The 27900-nt window shown below is 36.3% G+C and overlaps 1 protein-coding gene and 1 long non-coding RNA gene across 13 annotated transcripts in view; one reads left to right on the forward strand and one right to left on the reverse strand.

Annotated features, from left to right (window-relative positions):
* Positions 1-705: 705 nt before the first annotated feature.
* LOC109038658 (tubulin monoglutamylase TTLL4) overlaps positions 706-27900 on the reverse strand; it is a 91684-nt gene continuing 64489 nt past the window's right edge. For 11 of the 12 annotated variants that reach the window (XM_019053791.2, XM_019053792.2, XM_072301021.1 and 8 more), the window contains 3 exons: positions 19380-19456; positions 11007-11132; positions 706-4589 (listed from right to left, as the gene is read on the reverse strand). In XM_019053791.2, the coding sequence (XP_018909336.2) occupies positions 4479-4589; positions 11007-11132; positions 19380-19456 (314 nt within the window). In that variant the 3' untranslated portion in view covers positions 706-4478. The remainder of the gene's footprint in view (positions 4590-11006; positions 11133-19379; positions 19457-27900) is intronic. The other variant, XM_019053796.2, reaches the window with a different exon arrangement.
* Positions 6148-27621, forward strand: LOC109038659 (uncharacterized). The gene is made up of 2 exons (XR_011899949.1): positions 6148-10941; positions 27378-27621. It is a non-coding gene; the product is annotated as an uncharacterized lncRNA (long non-coding RNA).

The raw sequence follows: 27900 nt of genomic DNA on the forward strand, positions 1-27900 counted from the left end.
AAATTCGAAGCTCATTAGTGGCCTGTGATCAACTGACGGCAATCAATCAATTGCAATCCAGCCAGCATGAAGTAAAAAATTTCGGAACTTCCTGTGGAATTTCCAAATTTTTTCGGTACTTCTGGACTGCGCCCTCAAAAAATCAGTATTATTTCTGCTTTAGTAGAAACTCTGAATTTAGTTCCAAGTAAGGATGGACACAATTTTCTTTTGTACCTGCTCGCTGCTGATCGAATTACTCTTTTTTTCGTTTTTTGTTTTTTGTTTTTGATGATTTCATTGATCTGTCTATTCTCCCTCTGATGGCTGAAATATTGACTGGCCATTCACTAATTCAAAATTGTATCATATTCGACCATGAAAATCTGCCTGATTTGCTTTGTACACCTAGAGGACCACATCTTTAAATAATTAATCTGCATACTTATGAACATCAACCACGTTTGAATATGTGCATTATTTTGGGTAAGTACGAACTCCTCAGGGCCGGAGTGAGCAGGCTTTATCATACTTTCAATGAAGTCCGTTCTATTTGTTAAGAACAGTGTGCTGCTCATGCTCAGTAAGTAATGCTCCAAATCCGTGGTTGAATCTCAAAGAAATGGCCAGATACTTATGGACTAGGTGAGTGGTCTGGTTCGGCAGATGAATTTTGTTGATATCTTGATAATATGTTCAGGCAAGGGTCAAGAAAAAAGCTGATGCGAAAGTCCGCACAAAATGATTATTGAATTTTTAAAGAGAGTAGTACAGCAACTAAGCAACAAATATGAAAATAAAAATTTGACAGTTCTTGAGAATTCTAATTTTGAATGACATATTACGTTTCTTGGGCGGGGGGGAAAAAAATCCCAAGTTTACTGCAATTCGTTCAACAATTAAAGGTTGAAATAAACTTGCATTTTAATCAGTCTACAGTAGTATATAAAATAGTTGGTTATCCTAACGAACACATTATGATACAGTCCTACTCGTGTCAAATAATTCTATTGACTGAGATAATACTCAAACAGGATGATCTATGATCGTTTGGTTGACAGGAAGAAAAGACACAAATAAAAATGACGATTTCTAAAGTCATGATTTGTCTTACACATATCTCTGAGCATAAAAGGATACAGATTTATAGACTAAATGAGCTAACAGTAAATACGGGGGGAAGGGGGAGGAGTTGGCCGAATATCTAAAGTTTATTGCATCAGTTTGGCATTTTACCTAAGGTCTCATCTGATTCTTGAGGTGAACACTTCGCTGGTCTAAACACCTCCCTTATACTTAAGAAAGATATTCTTCCACAAAACAAAGGTTTCTAACAAAACGAGATTTTAGAATTCCTAGAAGCTCTGAAGAATGATGTGTTTTAAAAACTTAGCTGATAATCATAATTGTTCCTATTTTTGAAATGAAACTTACCATCCCTACTGGCATTGATAGCTGGCAAAGACGGAAAAGAGAAAATATTTGACAGACTTGCAACTTTTCAAGAGGAAAAACTGTTAAATAACAAAAAAATATACCAATGAAAAAACCCTCGTTGATTTTACTTTATTTTTCAAAGGTAAAAATATTGCCTTATGCTAATTGTGGGTTTTGTATTACTTTATTTTTGCAAATTTTGACAAACATTTTATTTACATTTTTACTTTTGACATTAGATGCTTGTGATGTTTTTTTTTTTTTTTTTTTTTTTTTTTTTTTTTTTTTTTACCAAGCGATCTACATTAAGTGGAAAAATTTTTAAAAATAAATACAAGAAACTAGTAATACAATGAAACTAGTTTTTCCCGAGACTTTTTCTCTTTTTTATATTTATTTAAGGAGAATCTCAAAAAGGCTTTCTTAAATTGTGCAGTAAATAAAATGTTTTGAGTTTTTTCAAATCCAAGTCTAACAATCAATGCTGCTTTGGACACATACACTTCATCAATTTATTCTTTATCCATTTGATACAAATATTTTAGGTCTCTGCCTGGATCAGTACTTTAGCTTTCGCTCATCTTTTTGCATCTACTTCAGTATGAAGATTTATTATAATTATTTGTCCATAACAATTCAGAATATTGGATAATTGTGACTTCTGATGTATCAGGATGGTGGGCAACATTTGTAAGAAAATGAAATATTAGTGATTTCAAATTAAATTTTGCAGCATCATCTCTGTAGCATCACATCAAGTTTTGTAAGAATGAAATAGCCCGTTGTATTATTTGAAATTGGAACTCAATTCTCTTAAAATCATAAAAATGTTACCCACTTTTTTGGTTCATCAGAGACTACGAATCTTATTAAAGGTTTGTATGTATTTAGCTCAAACAAATTAAAGGAATAACTTTGCAACCACTTTTAGAATACATAAGAAAATTAAAATTTGATAATGATGGATCTGCTGAACACAAGAGATACAGCCAAATAAATATACTTTCCAATGGTAAAATCGCATAAAAATCACGTTGGACACGTCTAGAAAGTCTGAAATCCATTCCTTTTCGCGCAATCTATGAAGTTTGCAACAAGCTTTTGTCAGCTTTCCCGCCTCTACGGGCAGTTTTTCTCGGTCACCGCCGAGACACAGGCAGAGGAATGAGAGAAACTGACCTGACAATGAGTAAATAAACGATTTCACTAACCTTTTTTATTGTGTAATTTCAATTGTTTGTTTCCTTTTTCTTTCTTTATGTTGCAAAGACGAAAGCTTTGAATCAATTGAAATCTTAGGCGAGGATAGTTTACAACATTTCATAAGATTACTTGTTTATTTCGGTAAGGTCTCTGTACAGGCAAACCTGACTGCTGGCCATCAACGAAAACTCCCTGTAGAAGCGGTAAATTTGAAAAAGCGTGTTTCAAACTTCATAGATTGTGCTAAAAGGGATGGCTTTGAGACTTTTTCGGTGTGCCCAACATGAATTTCGAGCGAATCCACCTTTAGTATATGTTATCAGTTGGCTGTATCTCTTGCATGCAATAGACCCATTCTGGAGAGCTCTCATTCCGTCTGAAGTGCTAGGCTAGAAATGCAGATGCAGCACCCTTCCTACAGGTTAGGGATGGTAAACTGTAACAATTTGATCATTTTTAGATATAGACTGTGGCCAGCTTTTTGCCTTCAACAGCTACATAGATACGGATGCTTGCAACCTAAAAACTGATTCCAGGAGCTAGGCCTGAGTCGACTTGAGATTCGTGACTGCATTTGATTTTCTCCCCAAACGCCAAGGAGGCAAATTCAAACAAGATCCAGATACATAGCTTAGGAACGGTTGGGGTAGAATGAATACTTGGTCATGGCAGAGAAAATTGAAGCTGCTTGCAAACATATAAACTGGATATTTTCAGCAAAACATGGGATGAAAGTAAGCATTAAATTTTAGTAGAACACAATTATCCACAAATTAACCAGTACAGGCGTGGACAGAAATACTATTTGGATAAATCTAATTAGTTCCAGAAGTAATAACGACATCAAGCTGCTAAAATCAAACACTAAAATTAGCGATACTTAGAAACAATAATTAAATTTTGTCCCTAACAGACTTCAGCTGCAAACCTCTAGAATGAAAGGAATAACAAAGATTTTAAAGAGATAAATAAGGGCTGAAAATTGACTTCTTTCAGGAAAACTTGTCAGTTCAGAGGCGATTTCAATTCATTGACTGGTTCTGGTTCGACTGGAAGTCTTCTCTTTTGAACTTCTTTCATTCGGGATAAAATTCTGGATTATTCTTTTCTCATAATTTTGTTGTCGATAAAGAGCAGAGACTTTAAAGTATCCGCCAACTGTGCACATTACTTTTTCATTAAACTCTATAAAATTTTGTTGATTTATCAATAAAAGCAAAACCTTGAAATGTAAAAAATGCAGTGGCGTTCGAGCGTAGAAAAATCAAGCTCTTACCCAGTGTAGATTTACCATGGGACTATACGACTGCTCTGACATTTTCCATGATTTTGAATTTATATATGTATGTATAATAACTTCCCACAATCGAACTCAAAAAGTATTTGACACAAAAATCTACACTGAAGGCTTAGCACATTTACCTCTCAGTTTCACTAGATTAATTTACAAAATCTGTAGTTTTTTATCATATTCGCCTAAGCTCTTAGGTGGAAGTAAGATGAAAAGTCCTGGGTTGAAAAAGTCTTAACATTAATACTAGAAATCACAGAGTGATTCAATGAAAGTTATCTAAGTATGAACAAATTAGGCAATAAAATGCCAAACAAGTGCATTGACAGGATGAGTTTTAAAATTAATGAAAGATAATCACAAGTTTCTGAAAATGTTCTGGTACATATTAGATAACAAAAAAAAACTGGCATTCTTTCGATCAAGAACTGGGAAAGAAATATTGTTCGGGGGGAAAATTGAAATGCTGTCCAATTTCTTCCTAAATTCAGTGATGAATGCATGAGAGCAGCCACCACAGCAGTGCGAAAATAAAGGATGGATAAAACCGAGGAGTGCTGGGACTAACTTAACCGTTCACTATGACAGCCTTGCTTCCGTCCAGAGTTTCTTTCTTATCTTCACTGTTTTGTTCACTCTTTACTTGATCTTGCACCTGGTTACTCTGCGTACAGGAGACCTAGGGAATTAAACAAAAAAAATACCATATAATTAATGCGAACTAAAATATCAAGCTTGACTAAAGCCCTAAAGAATACTTAATTGAGTTCAGAAACTGTTTTGCTTGTTTGCTTCTCTACTGCTTTTATTTAAATTAAACCAGGAGTGAATCACAGTTAGTCATGAATTTTCCCATGATTGGGTACCTACTTAGGAATTTTAAGACCTACAGACTTTTTTCCTTAGCATTCTACCATTTTACTTGCTTCTGAGAGTTAAAATCTAACCATTAAGACTCAAATATTCTTATGGTAAAAGCTCCTAGGGACGAAAAGTCAAAAGTCACAAAATAATTTTGACTTCGGTGACTTTAAGGCCTATATTCGTTATTGGAGTCAAAAATCTAAAATGAGACTAATTTAATTAATGAATGACTGACGATTTTTTTGACAAAATGGTCTGGATAAGGAAGACCATGATAAGACCCTCTTAAAAAGTATAAACTTCCCTTCTAAATTGCAAGATGAGAGAAAAGTTGAAAAGTAAAAATAACTGAGAAAAACGATGAGAAACAGATAAATCCTTGTCTCTAATTCCTAAGACGCTCAGTAACATAAGGTATATATACCCAGAACATCAACTGTTTTTTTGCAAGCTGGACGAATGTTTGAGTTAAAAAGCTATTAATATGCCTAGAAGCATTAGGATCACACCTCGTTTGAAAACAAATTGGGTAACCAAATAAGATTAAGCAAATTCAGAATTACTAATGCGCACCAAAATTAAAAAAGATCAGCTGCTTTAACTCACAACCAGTCAAGGAGGTCCTCTTATGTTGTCTGTTACACTTACTAAGCGGAGGAGCAGGTGCATAATCCTATAAGTTTGTTTTCATTCCTAATGTTACTTTTGCATAACCTGGAGAAATGGCGGAACCTACTAATCTCTTTCATTCAATACTTTGGCTGGGTCAAAAATCATTTTGATGAACTCCTGCTTTAAAAATTCATTCTTTTAAATTCGGACTTTCATAAGACCTGCTGAGTGCTGCTGAGCGAGTGTATTGATCTTTTTCGACCTTCGCCCTTTCAGTCGTGCAGATGGGTAAAAACAGATGGGGGGGGGGGGGTTGAAAAGAGATTTTTATTATAAAAAAAAGGAGAGAAACTATTAAATAGAATTACACAAGTTTCTTGAGGACTCTCGAAACAAAAACAGCAGAGGTGCATGATAATAGGTAACTTCCGAGAATACAACTTTCTGCCATAAAGCTTGCTTTAGTCATATGAAGGGTGTAGTGAAATTGGAACTGTTCATTCCATAATGCATAGTACAAGGTATTTGCAGTTATGTTTTGAAAAAAAACATATTGAAGGTGTTGGAAAGATGATCATAGAACAAAGTACACGCTCTAATCCATCTACTGTCATTTGACTGGAGACAAGAAGACATCAGCTACTAAACAGAGTGATCAAGACAAAATACACCATATCTACAAAAAGCTTGGGTTTCTGAGGAACAGAAAAGAGACTTGATTGAATGAGAGAAATTAGTGATGAGTAAGAAGTATGACAAAACTTGATGTAAGTATAAACTCGAACAAATATTGACTCAAAAAGAGGGGAAAGAAGTACAAGACAACCAATAGTGATGAAAAAGTACAACATAGGACTGATTGTTTAGATCATTATTAGTGCGCATGGGCGGAATTAGGAATATTTCGTGGGGGGGGGGGGGGGGGGGGGCAGAAGGGCGCCTCATCAAGGAGGGCCTGGAGGGGCGCAAAAAGCACTCCTCTTAAGGAGGTCTGCTGCACCTGCAAAACTTCCCTAGCTCCAAAGAAGAGTTCGGGGAGTTTTCCTGGCTTTGAAGGAGGGTCTGCAGGGCCTCCTCCGGAAATTTTGAAAAATTGAGTCGTCTGAGGAGCAATTTTGAATTAATTTCAACGAAAAATTGATCCAGTTACAATTTTCAAGACTTGAGATATATCACTTACTGACTTACTCAGTAAAATCCTTCATGTTACTTAGGCAAGGCGGGGTAGATTTTTATGGGGCAACAGAACCAAACCTCCCCCCCCCCCCCGTTCCGCCCATGTGTGCAAATACTGAAGAGTTTTGGTAGTGATTGGTTCCTCCACGCAAACACTCAAGAGTTTACTCTGAGGGAAATTCTGTGGTAAGAGAAAAAATCCGGATCAGGTTCTTTGTGTGAAAAAACAAATGAGATGCTGGGTGAGAGGTTGTAAACAGCAGTTGGAAGAGATGAGAAAAATTCAGAAACCAAATGGATTTAAAGAAAGGGATCTGATGGGTGTTGCTAGGCTGAGCGATGTGAAAATGACTTATAAATCGATGGCCAAAGGGCAAAACCACGTATCTCTATTGCGATGTTTCACAATTTCTGCTTCTATTGTATTTTTTTAAGGAGAAACAGGGCAACTTTATGGCTTAAAATTTATAAAGAATATTCTGCACAGAGGGAAGGAAAATCAAAGAAGTTTTCAAGAGATTACGTTGGGTAATTTTCCAAGTAAAAAATAAATTATGATAGGAGGTCTGCAAACTACAAACGAAGATGTGTGGTTTTGAACTTAGGCCACTGATAATCTAATAGTACCGTTTTATAAGTACATCACTTAAATTTTATTGATTATATTATTCTATCTCTCTACTTGCGAATGTTAATTAAATATCTTTTTTTATCCATTTAATGGTCTTTAGATGCTGTTTCATCAGTACAGCTCTCAAATATTATTAAATCTATTCCTCTATCTCTCTACTTACTGATGTTCATTAAATATACTTTTTATATTTATCTAAATATAAACAAAAGCTGTTTCATTAGTAAATAGATAACAGATCTATAGATAGATATCGTAGATTTCTATGATACATAGATGGATAGATAGTATTTTATTTGACCCAGAATTTTGGGCTTATAAAACGAGTTCTTGCAATTTTTTAAGGTGTAAAAGTTTAAAATTTATGAAACATTACAAACAGCTTTTTTTACAAAAAGTTATATGTCAGGTATTCATTTCCCTGATTAGTGCTGCATTCTTAATTTTATTTGTTTAGAATGAACGATCTTACTTTCACTGCAAATGCCATAAACAAATATGTTGCTGTTGTATGCTCCGCTTTTGGAGATTTCTTTAGAATTTTCATTGATCTTGGAACGATGTAAAAATAAAAGTTTCTTATGTCATTGTACATAGGACATTCAAAAAAGATGTGTTCCAAGTTATCCAACTGGCCTAAATTACAGATACCACAGTGTTCTCTAATGTTTGCTTTGAACCAACACTGATTCAAAAATTGTCTGAACACATTTTTAGTGGGTCATTCTAAACATTTTCAACGATTCTTGGGGTTTTTTGGCAATTTTTCACCGGTATGTAAACGGTTGTAGAAGACGGTTAATTATAAAACAAAAACGATTGCAGATCCAAAAATAGCACAAAAAATCCGTTAGAAATCATTGGTTGGACATTTTCTCAGCTTAACTGTCACCATAAAAAACAGCTCTAAACTTAAAAACCGAAAAAACTGCATTTTCCATGACTAATTAGTCTCCATTTACACTCAGCATAATTTTGTCACATCAACAAAATTCAATAGATTAAAGTTACATATCAGTACATGAAACACGCCAATAATTATGTTGTGGAAAAATTTTGCTCATAGTTAAAAATAGACTTTTGTTAAATCGAATAATCTTTAAATTAAATATGAAAATTCACTAACTCCCCGGTAAGATTCGCCATTTATTCATGGGATACCTGTACCGGGGTAATTTTTAGCGTACTTTCGATTGGAACGAGTGAAAATTGTGAAAAATCATGATAAGTGGGCCATTCAGAGCATTTTTCACGATTTTTGGGGGCTTCTTTCCCACATTTTGGCAAGTCCTCTTTGATAACTTGTTTGTAGTACAACAAAAATAATAACGAATTCAGAAAGAACGCAAAAAAGTCGATAGAGTTCGTTACTTGACACTCTCTCAGCTTGGCCTGTCTGCACGAAAAACGGTCTCCAACTCGAGAAACTGGAAAAAACGGTCTTTTCTCTAGCTCACTAGTCATAATTGGACTATTTCTGCCAAATGGAACTATGTGCATTATAACAGCCCTGACAATTTTTCCACACCATAATTATTGGCGTGTTTCATGTACTAATATGTAACTTTAATCTATTGAATTTTGGTCATGTGACAAAATTATGCTGGGTGTAGATGGAGACTAATTAGTCATGGAAAATGCAGTTTTTTCGGTTTTCTCAAGTTTAGAGCTGTTTTTTATGGTGACAGTTAAGCTGAGAAAATGTCCAACCAATGATTTCTAACGGATTTTTTGTGCTATTTTTGGATCTGCAATCGTTTTTGTTGTATAATTAACCGTCTTCTAGTTACATACCGGTGAAAAATTTCCAAAAAAACCCCAAGAATAACCCACTAAAAATGAGTTCAGACAATTTAGCCTGTTTCATTTAAAATTACGCAAAAAATTACACACATGATGAAGCGAAGCTTTTTTGGGCTGGTTATAAAATGAAAACCATTTTTCAGCCGAAAAATTGAGTCGGTTGTTTTGGCAGGAAAAAGATGCACAATCGCAAAAACATTCTGCGCTAGAATGCACCTACCCTAGGGTACTTAAAATATGGGTTCAGATGATTTTTTTGAAGTGGGGCCAAAATCGGCCCTTATCAATACCCCTCCTTTAGCAACTATTTTTACATTCAAAATGTTTATTCTTAACATTCAATCTTTTACAGGAGAGAATGTATGACTGGTTGAATTCAAAACTATTCTCGACTCATCTTTTCTGAGATGCAACCTGACGCGTTTCTATCAAACTTGGCTGACATACGAGTTAAATTGGCCCTGTTTTACTTTCTGGCCTGAATCAGTCAAGGTAAAGTTGGTGAGTTTTCTCATGTCAGTAATGCCACCTTTTCAACTAACTGCAGGCTGATTCTTGAAATTCATAGAGGAAGCAAGAGACAAAGGAGACAAAGAAGTAAACCTATTGATGGAAGTGGGTGGTTGCAATGGACAAAGGAAGTACCTAGGTAGTAGACCAACTAATCCTGACTCACATGAAATCCAGTAGTTAGTCCATACTTTTCCCCCTACCATTACTCTAGGACAACCACCTGTTTTAACCGATAGGATCACTCCATTTTCTCTTTGTCTTTCAATTTCAATGATCAGCCTGCTGTTAACAGGGTCAAAGATCAAGCACAGCTACTTACTATTTCCTCCTCAGAATTAAATGTACAATGCGATAAACACATTAAAAATTCCAATTTCAACTTATAAGGGAGATTTAAGTTTTTTCCTTGTCAGTCAATTCAAACTTTCCATGAGTCAGATCCATCTATTTTGACAATTTAATGCCTAAATAAGGATAAATAGATTCATGAAACCTTACTTTAATTGATGGTCTAATGATAAGTTTGCTTTTAATGAGCAGGTTGACTTATGTTGATTTTGTTTCTATCCGCGAGCAAGAGGATTGAATTCTCTGACTATATTGTGAACAATAAGTGCTAATCTCTCTTCCATGTGTTGAACTTGCATGTGTTGGGTATGTTCAACATGTTCGGAACAAAATTTTAATTAAAAAACATGCCCTAAGGTGCTTCAAATTTTACCCTCTCATATGATCTCTTTGCTTGACTGATCTTAGAAAAAACGTGTACCTACTTGTTATTTACACATTCCCCACCAGCAATTCATCAATCTGTTGTTTTTGTTGAAAAACCGACCAAAATTTCTGTGGCCCACTGCTAGATGTACCATGTTGGTAATTAAAAGAAAAGTCGCAAGCTTTGTCCAACAATATTTTAAAAACAAACAAAAGCAACGTACCTATTCCCATAAAAAACCAATTTTTTTTTTTTTTTTTATTTGCATTTTAATTAACAACTATGTGTTTATTGTTGTTATTTAAAATGCTTTGGGCTCTGCCTAATGATGCAAAATTTCTGCAATTCCTCTTGAAAAACAGGAGATCAACTTGCCAAAGTGAGATTTTCTGTATTGATAACTAATTAGCGAGCGAAGAAATTTTCTGGGCATATTCTATAAACCAAATGGAGTCAAAAAACCTCACTATTGGTTAAAAAAAAGGCTCCCAGCTACACCAGTCTTCTGCTGGTGTTCTCCCTAAATTTATTTATTCGGTTTCAATGTCACTGACATTTCTGTACTTAAATAAAATAAAACTTTCAGATATGGGAATGCTGTTCATACCTGTCTTGAAAAGGATGAAAAGCGTTCTATGAGGACCCGATGTGAAAGATGTTAGCTGCACATGAGAAGCGGTTATTCAACTTCACTTTGAAGCGTTAAAAACAGCCGAGGTAAGTATCGGGTCAAAAATAAAACTAAACTTTTGAGGCACCTGAGTCAATTCATGCATACTTACAATTTTTTTTCGAGCTTCCCCGGAAATTTTCGTTTTAAAAATGAAATTCCTTGGTATTCTCCCCTGACTTTTCCACAAAATATTAAAATTCCTGACTAATCCAAGCTTTTTACGCTTTCCCTGACCCTGAATCAAACACGTTCATAGAAGAGAAATTAATTGAATACTACTTGCCACTTAAATTAAAAATAAACATAGTCAGTAGATCTATTTACAGACAGCAAGGATATGAATCATTATTTGTAATAAAAAAGAATAAAAAACTAAACTAAAGCTTGAGATCAGATACTACTCACTAATTTACGACTATTTCAATTTTAGCAAGTTTCAACTAAATGAAAACCCCATACATTTAGGTCTACTTAAATTTACCTTTAGATGCAAATAAACAAGTCTACAAGGAAGACCATATAATTTTTCATGGCTTGGACAAAAACTTTGAAATGAACAGGAAACAAATTCTACATATCAATTCTGCATTCCTGTAGAATTTTTCTAAATATTCCACAAAGCTCCTTTCCATTTTAAGAAATTTTAATTTACTGGTCAGGTGAAAATTTTGTCTCTGATTCTTAGAGTATCGCCAAAAAAGATATAAAACGCTTGTTCTGTTTTCTTTATTTTCATTGATTTCTTGGACCAACGATTGCTTTTGAACTAGACTTGAAAACCGTTTTCATGTTCTATATTGAAACAAAATTTTGATTAAAAAGGCTTCTGTAATCATGACTGGCTGGTGACTCTAGAGGAAGGACTACGCCACATGATATCAAGAAATTCAGCGCCAGTTATACTTCGATATTACTGATACTTACTTGATACGATGATGTTCCTTGCGGCCTCTTGAGCACAGTGAGCTTTTGAAATTGAATTGTCCGAGTGCCAAAGTAGAGATTAGCAGGGTTGAAATAATAATTTTTTGGCCTTCTTACATGCGTTTTCAAATGGAATGTGAAGGTGTGTGTTCACTGCGCAGCACACTGTTGTTATACGGAGGATGTAGATTCTTTTCATCGTTTTATCTTTCCGGCTTGTGAGGGCAAAAGATCTCTTTGTTCACCGATAAGATGTTGCAATATTTCTACCAGATACAGCATGTAAAAATGCTAAAATCCACTTATCAGCCCTGCTTTTCTCATGATGGTCACAAACAAAGTGGATTTAAAAAACTTGTGCTCAGGAAGCAGTAAGCAAGACCAATCCACACAGGTCAGTCATTGCACAGCTTTTTTGAAATCCACTCCCCCGCCCGGCCCTAACTCGCAGCACTCAATGCTACGTCACAATGGGTGCTCCCATAAGAAATACATTGCTGGCACTCAATACTACGTCACTGCGCAGTAGAGTACCAAAACTCGTCCTCGGGAATGACTGACCTGTGTGGATTGGTCTTGGCAGTAAGGAACATCCTTTCAATAATATAGAAATTTAGCCAACACCCAATTTCTTAGTATTATGCATTAAGTCCTTTTTTTGCGGGTAAGAATAGATATGTTGAGATGCTCTTAACTTACAGGTTTTATTTTTAGACAGTTTCATGAGGAAAACTCTTGTATATTGCTTAATCTCCTGCACTTTCACATCCATTTTTTGAAGATAAAAATATGAGTCTGAAGAGGCATTTGAGAGCTAGCCTTCCAAATTATTGACTCATAAGTACTTGGAAACCTCTCTGGAGTGGTCTTTCCTCTGACTACCTTTAAGTGGATCTTCAGCTTTAGCGCAACACGTTCTGGGTACAATCGATATATCTCAAATTTTAACCTTTAGGTGAATTATTTCGGGAGAATCTAAATTTGAGTTGAAGAATGTTCGTGCCGAAAATCATCCTTAACAATCTTAAAATTCAGTCAAAAATACTGCTTCCAATTGACAATCGATATCGATACATTAAAGTTGCTTGCAAAATGGAAACGGTACTTTTGACTTTACTTTCAGATTTTTGAGGATGATTTTAGGCAGGAACATTCTTCAATGATTTATGTACAAACTGAAATTTAGATTTTCCCAAAATAATACACCTAAAAAGGTTAAAATTTGAGATGTAACGATCGGGCGCAGAATGCATTGCACAAAACCTGAAGATCCACCTTAATTCGTAATGGTAATGGAGAGAGAAACAGCTTTAAGATTCAGATCTACTGAAAAAAGAATGACTTTTTTTAGAAAAAACAAAAGGATTTTCCAAGTGACTGGGTCTTTTCCTTCTAAACATGAACTATTCAAAAGTAATGGAAAAAATCTTCCTAACTTTCAACCATAAGCCGGATTTTATTTGGGCAGGTAAGTCTCATGGAAAATGGTAATCACTATAAAAATGAGTATTACTTATTCTTACTAACATACAGGGTGGCCTAGACCTATGGTACCTACCTGGCCTTTTTCTCCATTATTTTAGGTCAGACAAAGTCCAAGACCACAGCTACACAGAGAATCAACCCCAAGGAATCCTTTCATGAACCTGAAACCCCAAAGTGTCCCTTGGAGGGGTAAAAAGAGGGTTTGTACTTTAAAAGTTGGGGTTGACATCAAAATTTTGGAATTGCTTCATCGGAATAGCTGAGTAAAGAAAATTTTAACCCTGGCCAACACCAAAAAATCCAAAATCTTTGTCCGAAATACTGACTCCTAGTGATTGGGACAGAGCTCCCCCACCTTCAATAAATACAAGTTCGCTAATTTGAAGGAGAGGCTTGGAAAAAAGATGTTTCTGAGAGTAATGGACGCCAAGGTATCCGAATTTATGGGTCCCGTCGTCCCCAGAGGCTTCTCTGCTGAGGTGCAACGGGGACCTCATACAGTTTAAATAAACAGGTTCAGAGCCCCCCCCTATACCACACTAGAGAAGCGTCTGTGATCAACAGAACCCTCAACTTGCTTGTGAGAGAACAAAAATTGAGAAGCTACAGAAAGACAGTTGATATACTAACATATTTTGGGAGGAATTTAACTAAAACTTCTGTGGTACTTATCCCACAGAAGATTATTTCTAGGAAAGTAAACTAACAGAGATGGAGGCATGTAGGATCAAAGGGGCACAAAGTCACTTTCCCTAACAAAAAGAGTACCGTTGACAACTGTAACTTATACTAGGCAAGATGAATTATTTGCGCTGAAGCAAAGATTGCAGCTTAGCACCAATGGGATTAGGCTTGGAAGTTTCAAAAGTCTATATACGACCGGGTTTGTGAAGAAGGACTATATCTTCTATGGAAAGATTTCCCAAAAGAACCAAATTTAGGGCAAAATTTTGAGGTTGGCCATTTCAACAACTTAACATTAAACTAAACCCTCTTTTGGAGTCTTTGGAACAAGCTACGCGTAGTTTTAGTTTCATTCTCTCATTTCAGAAGATGCTACATACTCCTTTTTCTTTGTGAATGCCAGAAATCTTCTAAGTTTAAACTAAAACTTACACACTTTTGCCTTCAAACTTCAGGACGTCATGCTTTCTTAAATTTTTAAGCTTTGAGGGTCAAACTAGCACCGCACCAAAATTTCCACATTTTCTTACTCTATGAAGTGGTGCCGATGACAAAAATTTCAATTATTGGGAAATATTTGAGGTTCCTTTTCACAGATCCCATCACACATTGTTACATATTATACGGAAAATGGATTTAATCCTAACTTATCCTTGAACCTTGTTTGGATTCATGCTCTTTTAAGCCTAACACTTTTCATGGTGCAATTGTATTATTTTTTTTTTGAGGCTACAGTAAATTCGAGAAAGAAAAACTATACAACTTACACCAAAGAACTTAAAGCAATTAATTCTTTCAATTCTAGTCCATTACTTGGAAATTTTAAACATTTTTGGGATATTGAGTTCCTCCTACACTCTCAATTATTGATTTTTGCCAGTTTTTTTTTTTTTAAATTACTTTGATACAGATTACGGTTTTGTTGAAAAGTGGAAAAATGTCCGATTGATCTTATATGCTTGTACATCAATCTAGAGCTAGTCACAGTGATACACAGTATTTTACTGTAAAATCTAACAGCTGGTTGAACCACATATCTAACTCCCACGGGAGCTAAGAAATTACCAAATGAAAAGATACAGATTTCAAAAAGAACGCTGAGCTACTTTCATCAACTTAAAGAGGGACCAAAAATACCTAAATTTTTCCTCTTGAAAGTTTGTGTGACTTACAATTTTCTGCTTTTTTATACTGCCAGAACAACTTTCTGAACGCTGTAGTGACTTTGCCCTCAAGAAAAAAATTCACACAAAAAACCATTAAGGATACCTACATATATAACTGCAACTTAAAGTATTCAGACATTGACGCAAGTTTAGTACCTAAAACATGCAAGTTTTTCATAAATGACTCATATACTGCTCTTATATAAACAGAGGCAAATTTTTCGGGAGGCTTCAACAGTAGTTCCTTCAGGCGTTGCAAAGAAGGTTGGAAAGTTGGAAGGAAGTTATGAATTCTTACTGAGTACTTTCACTTCGTACCATGTACTTATTGCGGATGGGGATGGATCTTTTTAAACAGTAAAATTTTAAGACAATGGGTATACCCAGTTGTTAATTACAAAAACTGTGCGCTTAATCATTCTTTAACCATTTAAAAGGACAGTTGTTTTGGAGCTGCACACTCCATCTTCCCTCTTTATCACGAAATGAGACATGATAAAGCTGCTATTAGTCGTGATAAAGTTGAAGATGGAGTAAGCAGCTCCATCCTTCATCCGATACAATGGGTCTGTTGCAAGCAAAAGATACAACCAACTGAATACTATTTTGAAAGTAAATTTGCTTGAAAATCACGTTGGGCACATCAAAAAAGTCTAAAATCCACTCCTTAAAGCGCAATCCATGTAGTTTGGAAACGCTTTTTTAAATTCACCGCGTATGCAGACAGTTTTTCTCGGTGGCTAGCAGTTAATGAATCTTTCCGACTGGCGACTTGGACGGTCAACAGTTGGAATTCGGCGGTTAACCCCGAATCTCCATCAAGGGGCACTGCGTGATCAGTGATCGAGCTCATCAATGTTTCCATGTACACAACAAAGATGAGAGCGCCTTGTGCGCCGGTGTTTTTAATTTACGGATTGCGGGCGAGATCCACCCCCTTGAACGGACTTGAGGCAACCACATACTTAATTAAAATTTAAATATTTTTTTAAGATCAAGTTAATTTTAATGCCTGATAGTCGAGTGAAGGACGTTTCCTCCCATTAAGAAAAACGCTGCAGTGTCACTGTTTATTGTTGCATTCTAGAAGAGAAAAAACAGCAGCCAGAAGAATGAGTCTTCAGCAACCGTCCTCAGCATCCATTTCTTTTTTTCAAAGATTTTTGTCATCATCACTTATCAGAGATGCAAAATGAAATTTAAAATGGCATAAAAGTTCACAGACTCCTCAACAGTAGTGTATGCCACCCGCACAATTATCTCAAAATAAACTGAAGGATTTGACTCTCATTTTGTTAAATATTGAGATTTTATTAATTCTGCGCATTTCATGGCCTACTGAGTATACTATTGCAGAAGTTCCACAAAATTCCATGAAATTTTAGCATATATGAAATGGCATGCAATTTTGCATATCTGTTCATTAAGGAGCCCATTCAGCACGCAATCAAGACTGAATCTGCTTTAAAAATGTAAATGGTGCTAGCAGGAAAGGGGTTGGGCCTCTATGAGGAACATATTTTCCCAAATTAAAATTTATCAAAGGGAGGAGTAAAATTAAAATTTCCATCTTTCAACCGCCATGAACAATATTGGTTAAATTTTGCTGTATTTATTAGGTGCTCTTCATTGAAGCTGATCATCATTGTTTCATCATTGAAATTTATAAAGATTGTGTTTCAGAGGGTACAAATTTTTACAGATCAGGCAAATAGGGATTGTCCCTTCTCCCTTTATTCTATGAGAATACTAAAATTTTTATGGGACAATTTTGGTTAATTTCGAGGCTTTATCACTGATTGTCAGCGGTGCCCCACTCCCTCCCCGCAGGCACAAGACCTCTCCTGTCAGATTGCCCGGGTCCAGCTAATATAGCACAGCTACATTTAATCATTCAATCTAATCTTTCAAATCTACGTTTAGTCGTATGTATGGTAGACTTCAGACTTCAATACTTGTCTGTTACGAATTTGCAAACATTTGTTTTTTTTTTTGTAACTGTCTTCAAAACACCAGCGTCATCGTCCGGTGGATTTTCCATCAGAGTCTACATACTTAGACTCATTACTGATCAAATTCTCTGGAATATCTAGCATGAATGGTAAAATGTAGATTACACTTTGCAGGTCTTTTAAATAAAGTAACTGGTGGCTAAAAAAAAAAATTCTCACTTATATTGACTTCTGTTAGGAGTCAATTTCCTGCATTATTCATTAGAGGTCTAAGGTCTTTACTAATCGAATATTATTGTAACATTTCTCGAGAAAATGCATTCTACGATGAGCCTAATTTGCTGCTGACCTTAAAAGAAGCATATGGACTTTAAGTCTGGCTGTGGTATGAGAGGCTGCGCAACAGAATCAGATAATTCTCTTAAGATAAATTCCTTCCCTCTGAACTAGAAAAGCCTTTGATTCAGCTATATTCTGACACCAACACAAATAAAACAATCAGCACAACAGGCAGCATGCGTCAGAGGTATTTGTGCCTGTGCAAACCTGGTCGGCGGTGCCTGAGAAAAACTTCCCGAGGACTCGGTAAATTTGAAAAAGCGTTTTACAAACTACGCAGATTGCGCGGTAAGGAGCAAATTTCAGACTTTTCTCATGTACCCCTCGTGACTTTCGAGCGAATTGACCTGAACTTCTAGCTTACAACAGACCCACTGTCATCATAAATATATAAAAAGTTAGGGAGCTTAGAGTTTATTTGATGAACCATCGGATGTGCTCCCTAAGTACACAGTACATCTCTTAACTTTTTGGTTGGTTACTTTCTTGCTATTCCTGATATTAAGCCTGAGACAGAGGGAAAAAATTGCAAATTTCAAGGAATAAAACTTGGAGGATGTCTAAAACTCGCACAAACTGTGCGCTTGTAAAAAAGGAAATTTGACAAGTTGAATCAAACGTTCAATAACAAATAGGCATTTTGCTGATTTCAGTCAAAAAAGCTGGCAACAGCCACTTAAGTTCTTGTACACATGGGTACACAAGGGGTACACAATTGGATTTTATTTTGATCTGTGCTTGGAAAAGAGGAAAAAAGAAACGATTAAGCAATAATTCCCGCACAAGGTCTCCATGCGCAGGACCGAAACTTGAGTCCTGATGATGGCTGAACGGTGAGGGGTCAAAACGTATTTGGATACTAAGACAAGTGTCTACTAAAACTGGCTGGCAGAAATTCAGTGCTTTTTTGGTATCTTCAGGTGACAAAATTCAAAACGTTTCAAAACTTTGAAATTCTTGCGCAAATCGCCACAAAAATGATGAGTCACTAAAGTCGAAGTTCATCTGATTGCACAATTGTAATCTAGTGGGTAAATGATGAACTAAAAATCAATGGAGGAAGCATTACATACTTCCCAGACTGTCTAAAAAAACAGGTGCAGTATAAGGCAAATAATGCTGGAGCTTCTTGTAGAGTTTCCATACTTTTTCAGTACTTCCCGACTGCCCTTAAAAAATAGTATTATTTCCAGACTTTCCAAAGCAGTGTACACTCTCAGTAAGGTATCAAAATGCATGAGAATGAATATTTTTTAGAAAATTGTAATTGACTGTAACTTGATACATTATTTGAAAAAGGGTCACTACTTGGCTCAACGAATTTCCTACTTTACAAAAAGTCAAGTGAATATTTGACTGTTTGCTATTAATATTATTATTTTGTTAACAGTAAAAGTAAATTTCTTACGAGCATATGTTCACATATTCTCAGGCTACTGAGCTAAAAAGGATCATACAATTTGCATTAAAGAGCCATGGCATTTTTCACTGGTTTCTCGGAAAAAATTGATCGTAAAACTAGAAAAAAGAAAGGGCAGAAAAAAACCTCCAACTCTGGTGAACAGTACGATTTTGACTCATTTCCGAGACAAATGAACCGGTAAAATGGATTAATTTACAGGACTGAGGGGGACTGCAGACATAATGAAAGATAAACGGACTACATCTTGCAATTAGGAACTAGAGCATTTGGCTCATTTTAGAAACGGTGCAAGTGCCATTAGTTTCTCTATGCAGAGAGATGCTTCTAAGGATGAGCTAGAAATTGTAGATCATTATTGCAATCCATATGTTCTGAACAAGGACCCGAATAAAAGAGAGAACCCTATTATGATTCGAAGAAAAATAGTAAGATTGAGAGCTGAAAGAAAAGAGTTCCATTAGAACATCAAGAAATAAATAATATGAATGAATGAAAGAATAGATATTTACCTTGGTTGTGTTGAAGTTGATCTGTGAAACGTCCAAATGAATTTTCAATTTGCATTTGGATTCAAGAAGTTCAACTCCTAAAAACGGAATGTTACATATTAGAAAAATTAAGATCTTTCCATGAGAAGTACCTTGCATCTCCTTTGGAATACGAGTTCCATGCTGTGATTGGTTTAATCGAACAAAATTTTCTCTAGTCATTCATTCATTTGCTGTTATTGGTTTCCTCGAAAAACCTTTTCCCTACAGTCACTCATTGTCAGCTCAACTTAAGGGTATTGTTGAGTGTCGACGAAAGCTTCAATATATCAGTGGCTTGAAGCAAAAGAGTTGTAACTGACATTTTTCGAGATATTGATTTATCACATTCTCATTATACTTAGGAGATGCTCCATATTTTAGTCCGGGTTCTTATGTACTTCCATGGAACAGTAAGTGAAGCAAGTGTGGAAAATGTCTTAATCTCTTCATTTCGATACGTAAGAAAAGAATTTCGATGTTGTCGAGCTCAATTTTGCGTCTAACCCCCCAAAATCAAGATGGCGGCCAAAATGGGGGCTGGGGGGTGAAAATAATGGAATTTGTTTCTGATGTCATGGTTTGGGTCAATTCCGGTGTAAATTTGGTCCTAGAATCCGAATTTGAGGTCCAAAATACTCTCCAACCCAAAGGGATGCCCCAAATCCAAGATGGCCGCCAACATTTCCACGATAGGGTCAAAACTGCGATAGGTATGTAAATTTACAACAAAAAAAAAAATTATTGCACCGCTGTCACATTAGCCTTAAGAAAACTATCAAACCATTTATGGTACCCTAGTGAGACTCTAATTCCTTCATCTCTATTCGTTATGCGACTTTTCACAGAGGAAAGAGAGACTTGCATCCTCAATGTGACGAATAATCATGGCCTTCCTGACCCTCCTAATTGTAAACGCTGCCAAATCCCTTTAAGCTAAGGAATTTCCCAGCCTACCCGATCTATTTACAACGAGTAGCAAAACGCTCTTCAGAATTTTACATATTCCAGACAATTACTTTTTTGTTTCACCTTTGGAGCGAGACAATAATCCTAACTACTTGAAGGCGAGGGAAGTTGTAAAAAGTTTGAGAGTGGTCAACGATTCCGCTGGAAGGGCAGTTCGACACATGCAAACATGAAGGCGATTGATAACTAAAAAAGAGGATGAATATCAAGATTTGCCATTAACTTCTTAAAATGTCAAAAAGAAAGTGAAATTGAAAAAGAAAATCAAAAGCCCGTAAATTCTTGAAGTGTTTGTGATCTTTTCATGTCTGAATAAACCCAAATATTTTTGCTAAATGTGTTTTACCTCCGTAACATACCCTTCATTAACCTGGTGTGCATAATAATGGATTTTGATGTGCCTCACTTTCTTTATGGGTCGTTTTACTTATTAAAGGAACAAAAAGTCCACTTAGGGTTTCCGCGGACCGTCGTCGCGTCGTGGCGTCAGGTAAGTATGGGTGTGTGCGCTGCGTGCGAGCGGCCGGCACTGCACGCGCGGCACAGCAAATACGTTTCAAAGGCTATTTATGCCACTGAAATGCACGATACGGCAAAGCGGACGAAATTTTCGTCCAGGGAACCGTAACTTATAATTACTACCTTAGAATGACACCTTAAAAATGAAGAAATTCAAACTTTGCACTTAGGCCCTTTTTGCCCCATGGGAGGTGGGTTAAAATTAAAATTTTTGAATTTTTCAAAAAGTATGTTTATTTTTACACCAGAGAGAAACTTCTTAGAGGTAGCGCTTTTCGGATTTTGAAAAACTCAAAAATAAGACACACCCTAGCCATCTCCCCCACCAGAGTCCTTTGACACACGCTTCGTTTAAGGTGGCAATCGAGGACAGAATGGCCCTCTTGCACACTTTCAATAAGCCATCTACACTAAAAACGTGTGGCGAACTTGCAAAACATTTCTGTAAGATTTCCATTTCTTCTCTTCTGCTGAAGAGGACTAGATACATTACTTCAGAAGTCTGTGGCTAAAATAAAGTTACATCTTCTGTCTTTTACCAGCGAGAAGTTTTCAAACTACGATGAAGTGCACATAGTGTTCGATGCATACTTATAGAGAGGGACCTCTAAAAGAAGCTATTCGAAATCAACGACAAAGTGTCTCTGGACGTAGCTAATACAAAATTCTTCCAACTACAAACATTAGCAACACTTCCATGAAAAAGCTGTTATCTCATGAAAACACAAAAGATGAACTGACTAATTTCCTATCGCAGTATCTGAAGTACGCCTCTGAACATAAGAGAAAAATCGTCGTGAGCTAGTGCACTACAGCAAAAGCGTCTCACAAAAGTGTTGAAGTGGTGGCAAGCAATCACTAAGAAGCTGACACAAAAATCATACTACACGACAAGGACGTAGCTGAGAACGGTTGCAACACTTTACACATATTCTCGCCCGACACTGATGTCTTCATTCTTGCTCTTCGGAGGTAACTAGTCCTTCCTCAAGATACTGGCATTTTCATGGGCGCTGGAATGAGAAGATATGTGAGTCTAAAACCTATATTTGATTCTCTTGGACCCCTTAAAGTAGCGGCATTGCCGGGACTGCATGTTCTATCCGGTTGCGATACCACATGGTCTTTCGCAAACAAAGACAAATCTACTTGGTGGAAGTGTTTCCTAAGTTGTAGTAACGAGGTCCTAGAGGCTCTGGTTAACTAAGGTAAGAGTCGGATTCTATCATATGAAATGATTAAGACACTCGAGGGATTTATTTGTCAACTATATTCCAAACACTTCCATTCAAGACATTGGTGAGGCAAGGTGATGTATCTTTACAAAAAAGAATCAGTTCGACGATCATCTTCCACCTACAAAAAGTGCTCTTTTGCCCGCATTCAAACGTGCAAATTATCAGGCCATGGTATGGCAACAAGATGTTAGAAGTTTGCAAGACCTTCCGTCACCGACTGATCATGGCTGGATCCAATCTGAAAATGGTTTCAAGCCCATCCTCTCATCTGAACTTAGCGCTCCAGGATTTTTAATAGATATTTTTAGAAGATATTTTAATAGATATTAAAAGTGCTCATGTTAGACCTCAAAATGTTTCCAGAATTAGAGCTGCCGTGTTCATGGCCTGCCCTGCACAGAAATGGGCGTTTGTAACAGTGATTCAACTAACTGCACCAATACTATCGTCTAATCGTCCTTGCTGTCATCTTCGGACAATCAAATTGACTTCTCTTCTACTGAAGAGGACTAGAAACATTACTTCAGAAGTCTGTGGCCAAAATAAAGTTACCTCTTTTGTCTTATTTCGTTTTTCATTATTTATTTTTTTTTTTATCTACTTTTATTATGTTTTTTCAAAAATACATTTTTGGTCGTTTGTCGTTATAAGTTGAAATAAAAGGCTCAGGTCTACCATTATACTGAGACAAGGATCTTAGATGATGAGCTGCTGAATCCAGAAATGACATCATGCACCAGTTTTTTTAAGTATTACGTTGTTTAGGAAAAACTTCAATCATCCGAAAAATTCGGCTGTGATATGTAAAAGTGCATATTCAAATTCAGCAATGAATATCCTGCAAGAATCACCATCTGATATCCTTGCTCCATTACAAAAAAATAAAGTATTGAATATGGTGCAACAGTGTGGTCCACGATCCTTTAGCTGAAAGTAACAATGGCTACTAATTTTACCAATTGACTGAAAATATTCCAAAGAAGGTCCATTGGTACTTAAGCAGTTACTACTACTCATTGAGTAAAGCTAATTTTTGTATTGTTCGTAGTCGTAAGTCGTAAGTTTTTTGCAATACTGAAGTTTCGTCCAATTTATTTTTAGTCCGGGAGCACATGTTCATTTTTGGGGCCCCGTGGGACCATTATTACCATTAATGATACAAGTTGGCGAGATGGCTTGATCTCTTCGTCTGTCCTGAAACAGAATTTCGACGCTGCCAAGCTCATTTCCCGGAACACCCTTAAATTCAAGATGGCGCCCAAAATGGCCGCCACGGGGGTGAAGTGGGTGAAAGTGACTCCCATGGTCGACATGTACGTCGATTCCTATGTACTTTTCGTCGAAAATTTCAAATATATGCTTAAAAATGTACTCCGGCTTCCTAAAGACCCTTAAATCCAAGATAGCGGCCAAATTTCCCCTCCTGAAAGTCAAACGGCCACGTGTGCTCCTATGTGGCATCATACCACTTTTTGGGCCATAAAATCGAAAAATGATGTTGAAAAATCCTTTGCGATTTATTTAAGGCCTCAAATTACAAGATGGCGGCCAAAATTTCTGAAATTTTGGGACCAAAAATTCTATAATAGCTTCTCATATCATGTGACGTATCGAACCCCATAGATTTCTGGTCGTAGAATCTAAATCTTGAATTCAAAATTCACTCCGGCCCCCTGGGAAGTCCAAAATCCAAGATGGCCGCCGAAATTATCCATTAGAGGATCATACAGTCATAGCCTTGACCTTAGAATAGCAAGACATGTATCCATTTACAGGTTTACTGGGTCGTAGAATTCATAAATGAAGGTTAAATCGGCCTTCCAAACTATTAAGAACCCCCCCCCCCCACCCCCCTTCAGTATAAATTTAATGGGCAAGATGGCAAATCATAATGAATAAAGGATGTAGCATTAGGAAGATGACACTAAACGAGATAGGATTGTCATTTTTTTGGGCAGAAATAAAAATGAGGTTTTATTTACACACAAAGTAACGAAAGGAGAAAAGGTTTATAAAGCGACATGATACACCCATCAAAGGTGTACATTTTTGGAAAAAAACGAAGCAAGCACAGGTTTTTGATAAGAATTAAGGGCGTTTTTGGTTTTTCTCTAGGTTCAGTCTTTTCAATGGACATTGGAAGGAAAATAGTTCAAAGGAGAATACTAGAAGAGGATCCTTTCAGGATGCCTCACAACTTAACCTTTGTAAATATACTTATCATTCATAAACAAGAGCACTAACACTAAACAATCAATTGCATTTTGTAGCACCTAGCTATTCGTAGAAATGTAGGATATTTTTGGTAATGCAGATATTGCTAATCAACTGTTACCAAGGAGAGGAACAAAAAACAAAGCGAGACGAAAAAACCGGGCTTGTTGATAGTTAACAAACATGAACTTTCAAAATTGAACTAAATTATATTTTAAATGTCTGAAAACTAATTTTGTCTGAACATCCCTTCAATAACGAGAGGCATAAACCAAAATTATTTTTTAAACAATTTTGTCTAGAGTTTTTAACTATTTGTACACCGATAACACCGGTCAACGTGGGTTCTGTCCTTCGAACCAAACCAATTTTTTTCGATTCCTAGGTACTACAGAAGCCCGAAAACGGCCATATTAATTTCAGGAAAATTGGCTGGTCCTCAGGGCGCCGCCATTTTGAATTTTTCAAAATTGAGAAAACTCACGATTAGATACTTGCAAATATATCCTCAACGGTTCATCTCACGAAAAAACAAAAAAACCAGCGGAAAGATAAAATTTCCTATCGAAATCATTCTCTTTTATTTTTTCTAACTTAATTTTTTGGTCGTGAAATTGACGTTTTCTTCAAAAATTAGCTTAAAAAAGGCGTATTTTTGCTGATATAAGGAGAAACTTTGCTTCATACCTCCAGCCACAATTATCTGAGAAAAAAAACTGTCATGCTCATTGAAAAGAGCGTAAAATTTACTTCTATAGGGCATATGTCAATAGTTCCTAGACTTGATTGAATCCTGTAAAACAGCAGTTTATCAGCTCCGCTCTTAAAATGTGATATTTTCGACCATTTTACCTAAATCACGAAAAAAAGAGAAAAAACTCTAAAAACGTGACCCGAACTGTGTAAAAAGGTGGCAAAATAGTACTGGGTCCACACTTGGGGGGGGGGGGGGGGGGGGATGGAACAACGCCAAAAAGTTCAAAAATTTTCGATCAGAGTCAAAAATTGGGAGCAGCTCAGGCAGTTTGCATTGGAATATGAAGGTAAGGTAACGTCGAGAGATCTATAATTTTGGGTCTTTTTATACCTCATCAGTAGATCACACTCGTCATGTGAATCCAACTGAAAATCTCGCAAAATCCAAGACGGCATCAAAGCTCAAGTTCGAAGTACAAGTTTTGAATTACAAGACGGCAAGTTTCGTACTGGTACTCATTGGATCTCAAAATTTTTGACTCAGATTGAAAATTTTTTAACTTTTTGGCTTTTGATCTCACTGACGAGTGTGATCTACTGACGAGGTCTATAACAAGACCCAAAATTATAGATCTCTCGCCGTGGCCTCTACTTCATATTCTGATGCTAATTGCCTGAGCTGAACGCTCTTCCTTTTCAGTCATGTACTGTCTTACTGGTTATCCATTAGAGCTCAAAATTTTTGACTCCAATTGAAAATTTTGGAATTTTCTGGTTTTGTTTTCAAAATAGCAAGGACCCAGCACTATTTTGCCACATTTCACACAGTTTGGGTCACGTTTTTAGGGTTTTTTCTCTCTTTTCGTGATTCTAGGGAAGATGGTCGAAAAAATTACATTTTAAGGGCGGGGCTGATAAATTGCTGTTTCACAGGATTAAATCAAGTTTGGAACTATTGACACATGTTTTCTACAAATAAGTGAATTGCGAATCAGGGCTTATCCATTAGAATAAGTGATGACGTTAGCAGTTGTGATTAATTTTTTGAACGTGTAAAATTGAAATATTTCTTAAATCCACACGCTTAACGTCTTTTGGCCGCAATTCTTAAAACTAAAATGTAGCAAATTGTAAAAGGAAGGTTGCTTTAACCTTCATTTATGAGTTCTACGACCCAATAAACCTGTAAATGGATACATGTCTTGCTATTCTAAGGTCAAGGCTATGACTGTATGATCCTCTAAGGGATAATTTCGGCGGCCATCTTGGATTTTGGACTTCCCAAGGGGCCGGGGTGAATTTTGAAAACAAGATTTGGATTCTACGACCAGAAATCTATGGCGTTCGATACGTCACATGATATGAGAAGCTATTATAGAATTTTTGGTCCCAAAATTTCAGAAATTTTGGCCGCCATCTTGTAATTTGAGGCCTTAAATAAATCGCAAAGGATTTTTCAACATCATTTTTCGATTTTATGGCCCAAAAAGTGGTATGATGCCACATAGGAGCACACGTGGCCGTTTGACTTTCAGGAGGGGAAATTTGGCCGCTATCTTGGATTTAAGGGTCTTTAGGAAGCCGGAGTACATTTTTAAGCATATATTTGAAATTTTCGACGAAAAGTACATAGGAATCGACGTACATGTCGACCATGGGAGTCACTTTCACCCACTTCACCCCCGTGGCGGCCATTTTGGGCGCCATCTTGAATTTAAGGGTGTTCCGGGAAATGAGCCTGGCAGCATCGAAATTCTGTTTCAGGACATCAAGACGAAGAGATCAAGCCATCTCGCCAACTTGTATCATTAACGGTCCCACGGGACTACATGTGCTCCCGGACTATCTTATGAAAATGTTTCAGCACGATTAAATTGTGCGTACTTGCAATTACACGAGACTAATGAAACTATTAAAAACTGTTCCCAAACGAATTGTGTTCTTTTTTGGTAAAATGACACAATTTCAATGATCTCATGAAAGCTGTGACTTCATGTATTTTTGGTTCATATCTACACCATTTTGGTGTTGAACTTTTTCTTTAGTTTCTAGTTCTTAGTATGTAAATTGAGCTAGGAGAATCCAAAACAGTCAGTTCGACTCTATTGAGTAGTTGTGACCGAACGAACATATTAGATGTTTTTTCCGTTGGCAGTTTCAGTTCAAAAAAATAATTTTGTTTTGACACCTTGCAAAACGAATTTTTTTTTATTGTGTTCCCATTTAAGTTTTCCTCCTGTTAAACAATGCAGGTCTCTAATTACTTGTCACTGTAAATCTATTATTCTCAATTTTATGTGTCTTTTCTTCAGCTCTTAACTTTCTTACGTTATTTTTTTTTCAGATGGACTTGGGCGCTATTTGCTAATTTGCACAATATTATTCACTGCTTATTTATCTCTCCGATTCGAAATCGGGGAAAAACTGACAATCATCTCTATTTTAAAGCTTCCTTTGCAAAAAAGTGTAAATTTGTCTCCACATTCTACCTGCAAATGCAATCTCCTAACACATCGTTCAGTATATGTATTGAAACATTTCGTAAATTACTAATTTTTAAGTCTTCAATTATAAATTATTCAAACTAATTGGAGCCTCTTCATTTACTTACCTATTTCTCAGCAACAGCATTTATTTCAATTACTTTACCAGCAGTTTTCGCATTTTTCAATTAAATACTTTCTTATTTTCGTCTCCGAAGTGGAGGATTCTCGCAGTGAAAAACTGAATGTAGCGGGGAAGAAGGTAAGTGAACACATTGTTACCTTTCCAAAAACTAATGATAAGGTGTTGCCTCAAGATGTGTCATTCAATTTACATAAATTGCAATCAGATATCTCCAAAGTTGGTCCGCCGATAACTTCTAT

The sequence above is a fragment of the Bemisia tabaci genome, chromosome 5, assembly GCF_918797505.1.
Source record: "Bemisia tabaci chromosome 5, PGI_BMITA_v3".
NCBI classification, from domain to species: domain Eukaryota; kingdom Metazoa; phylum Arthropoda; class Insecta; order Hemiptera; family Aleyrodidae; genus Bemisia; species Bemisia tabaci.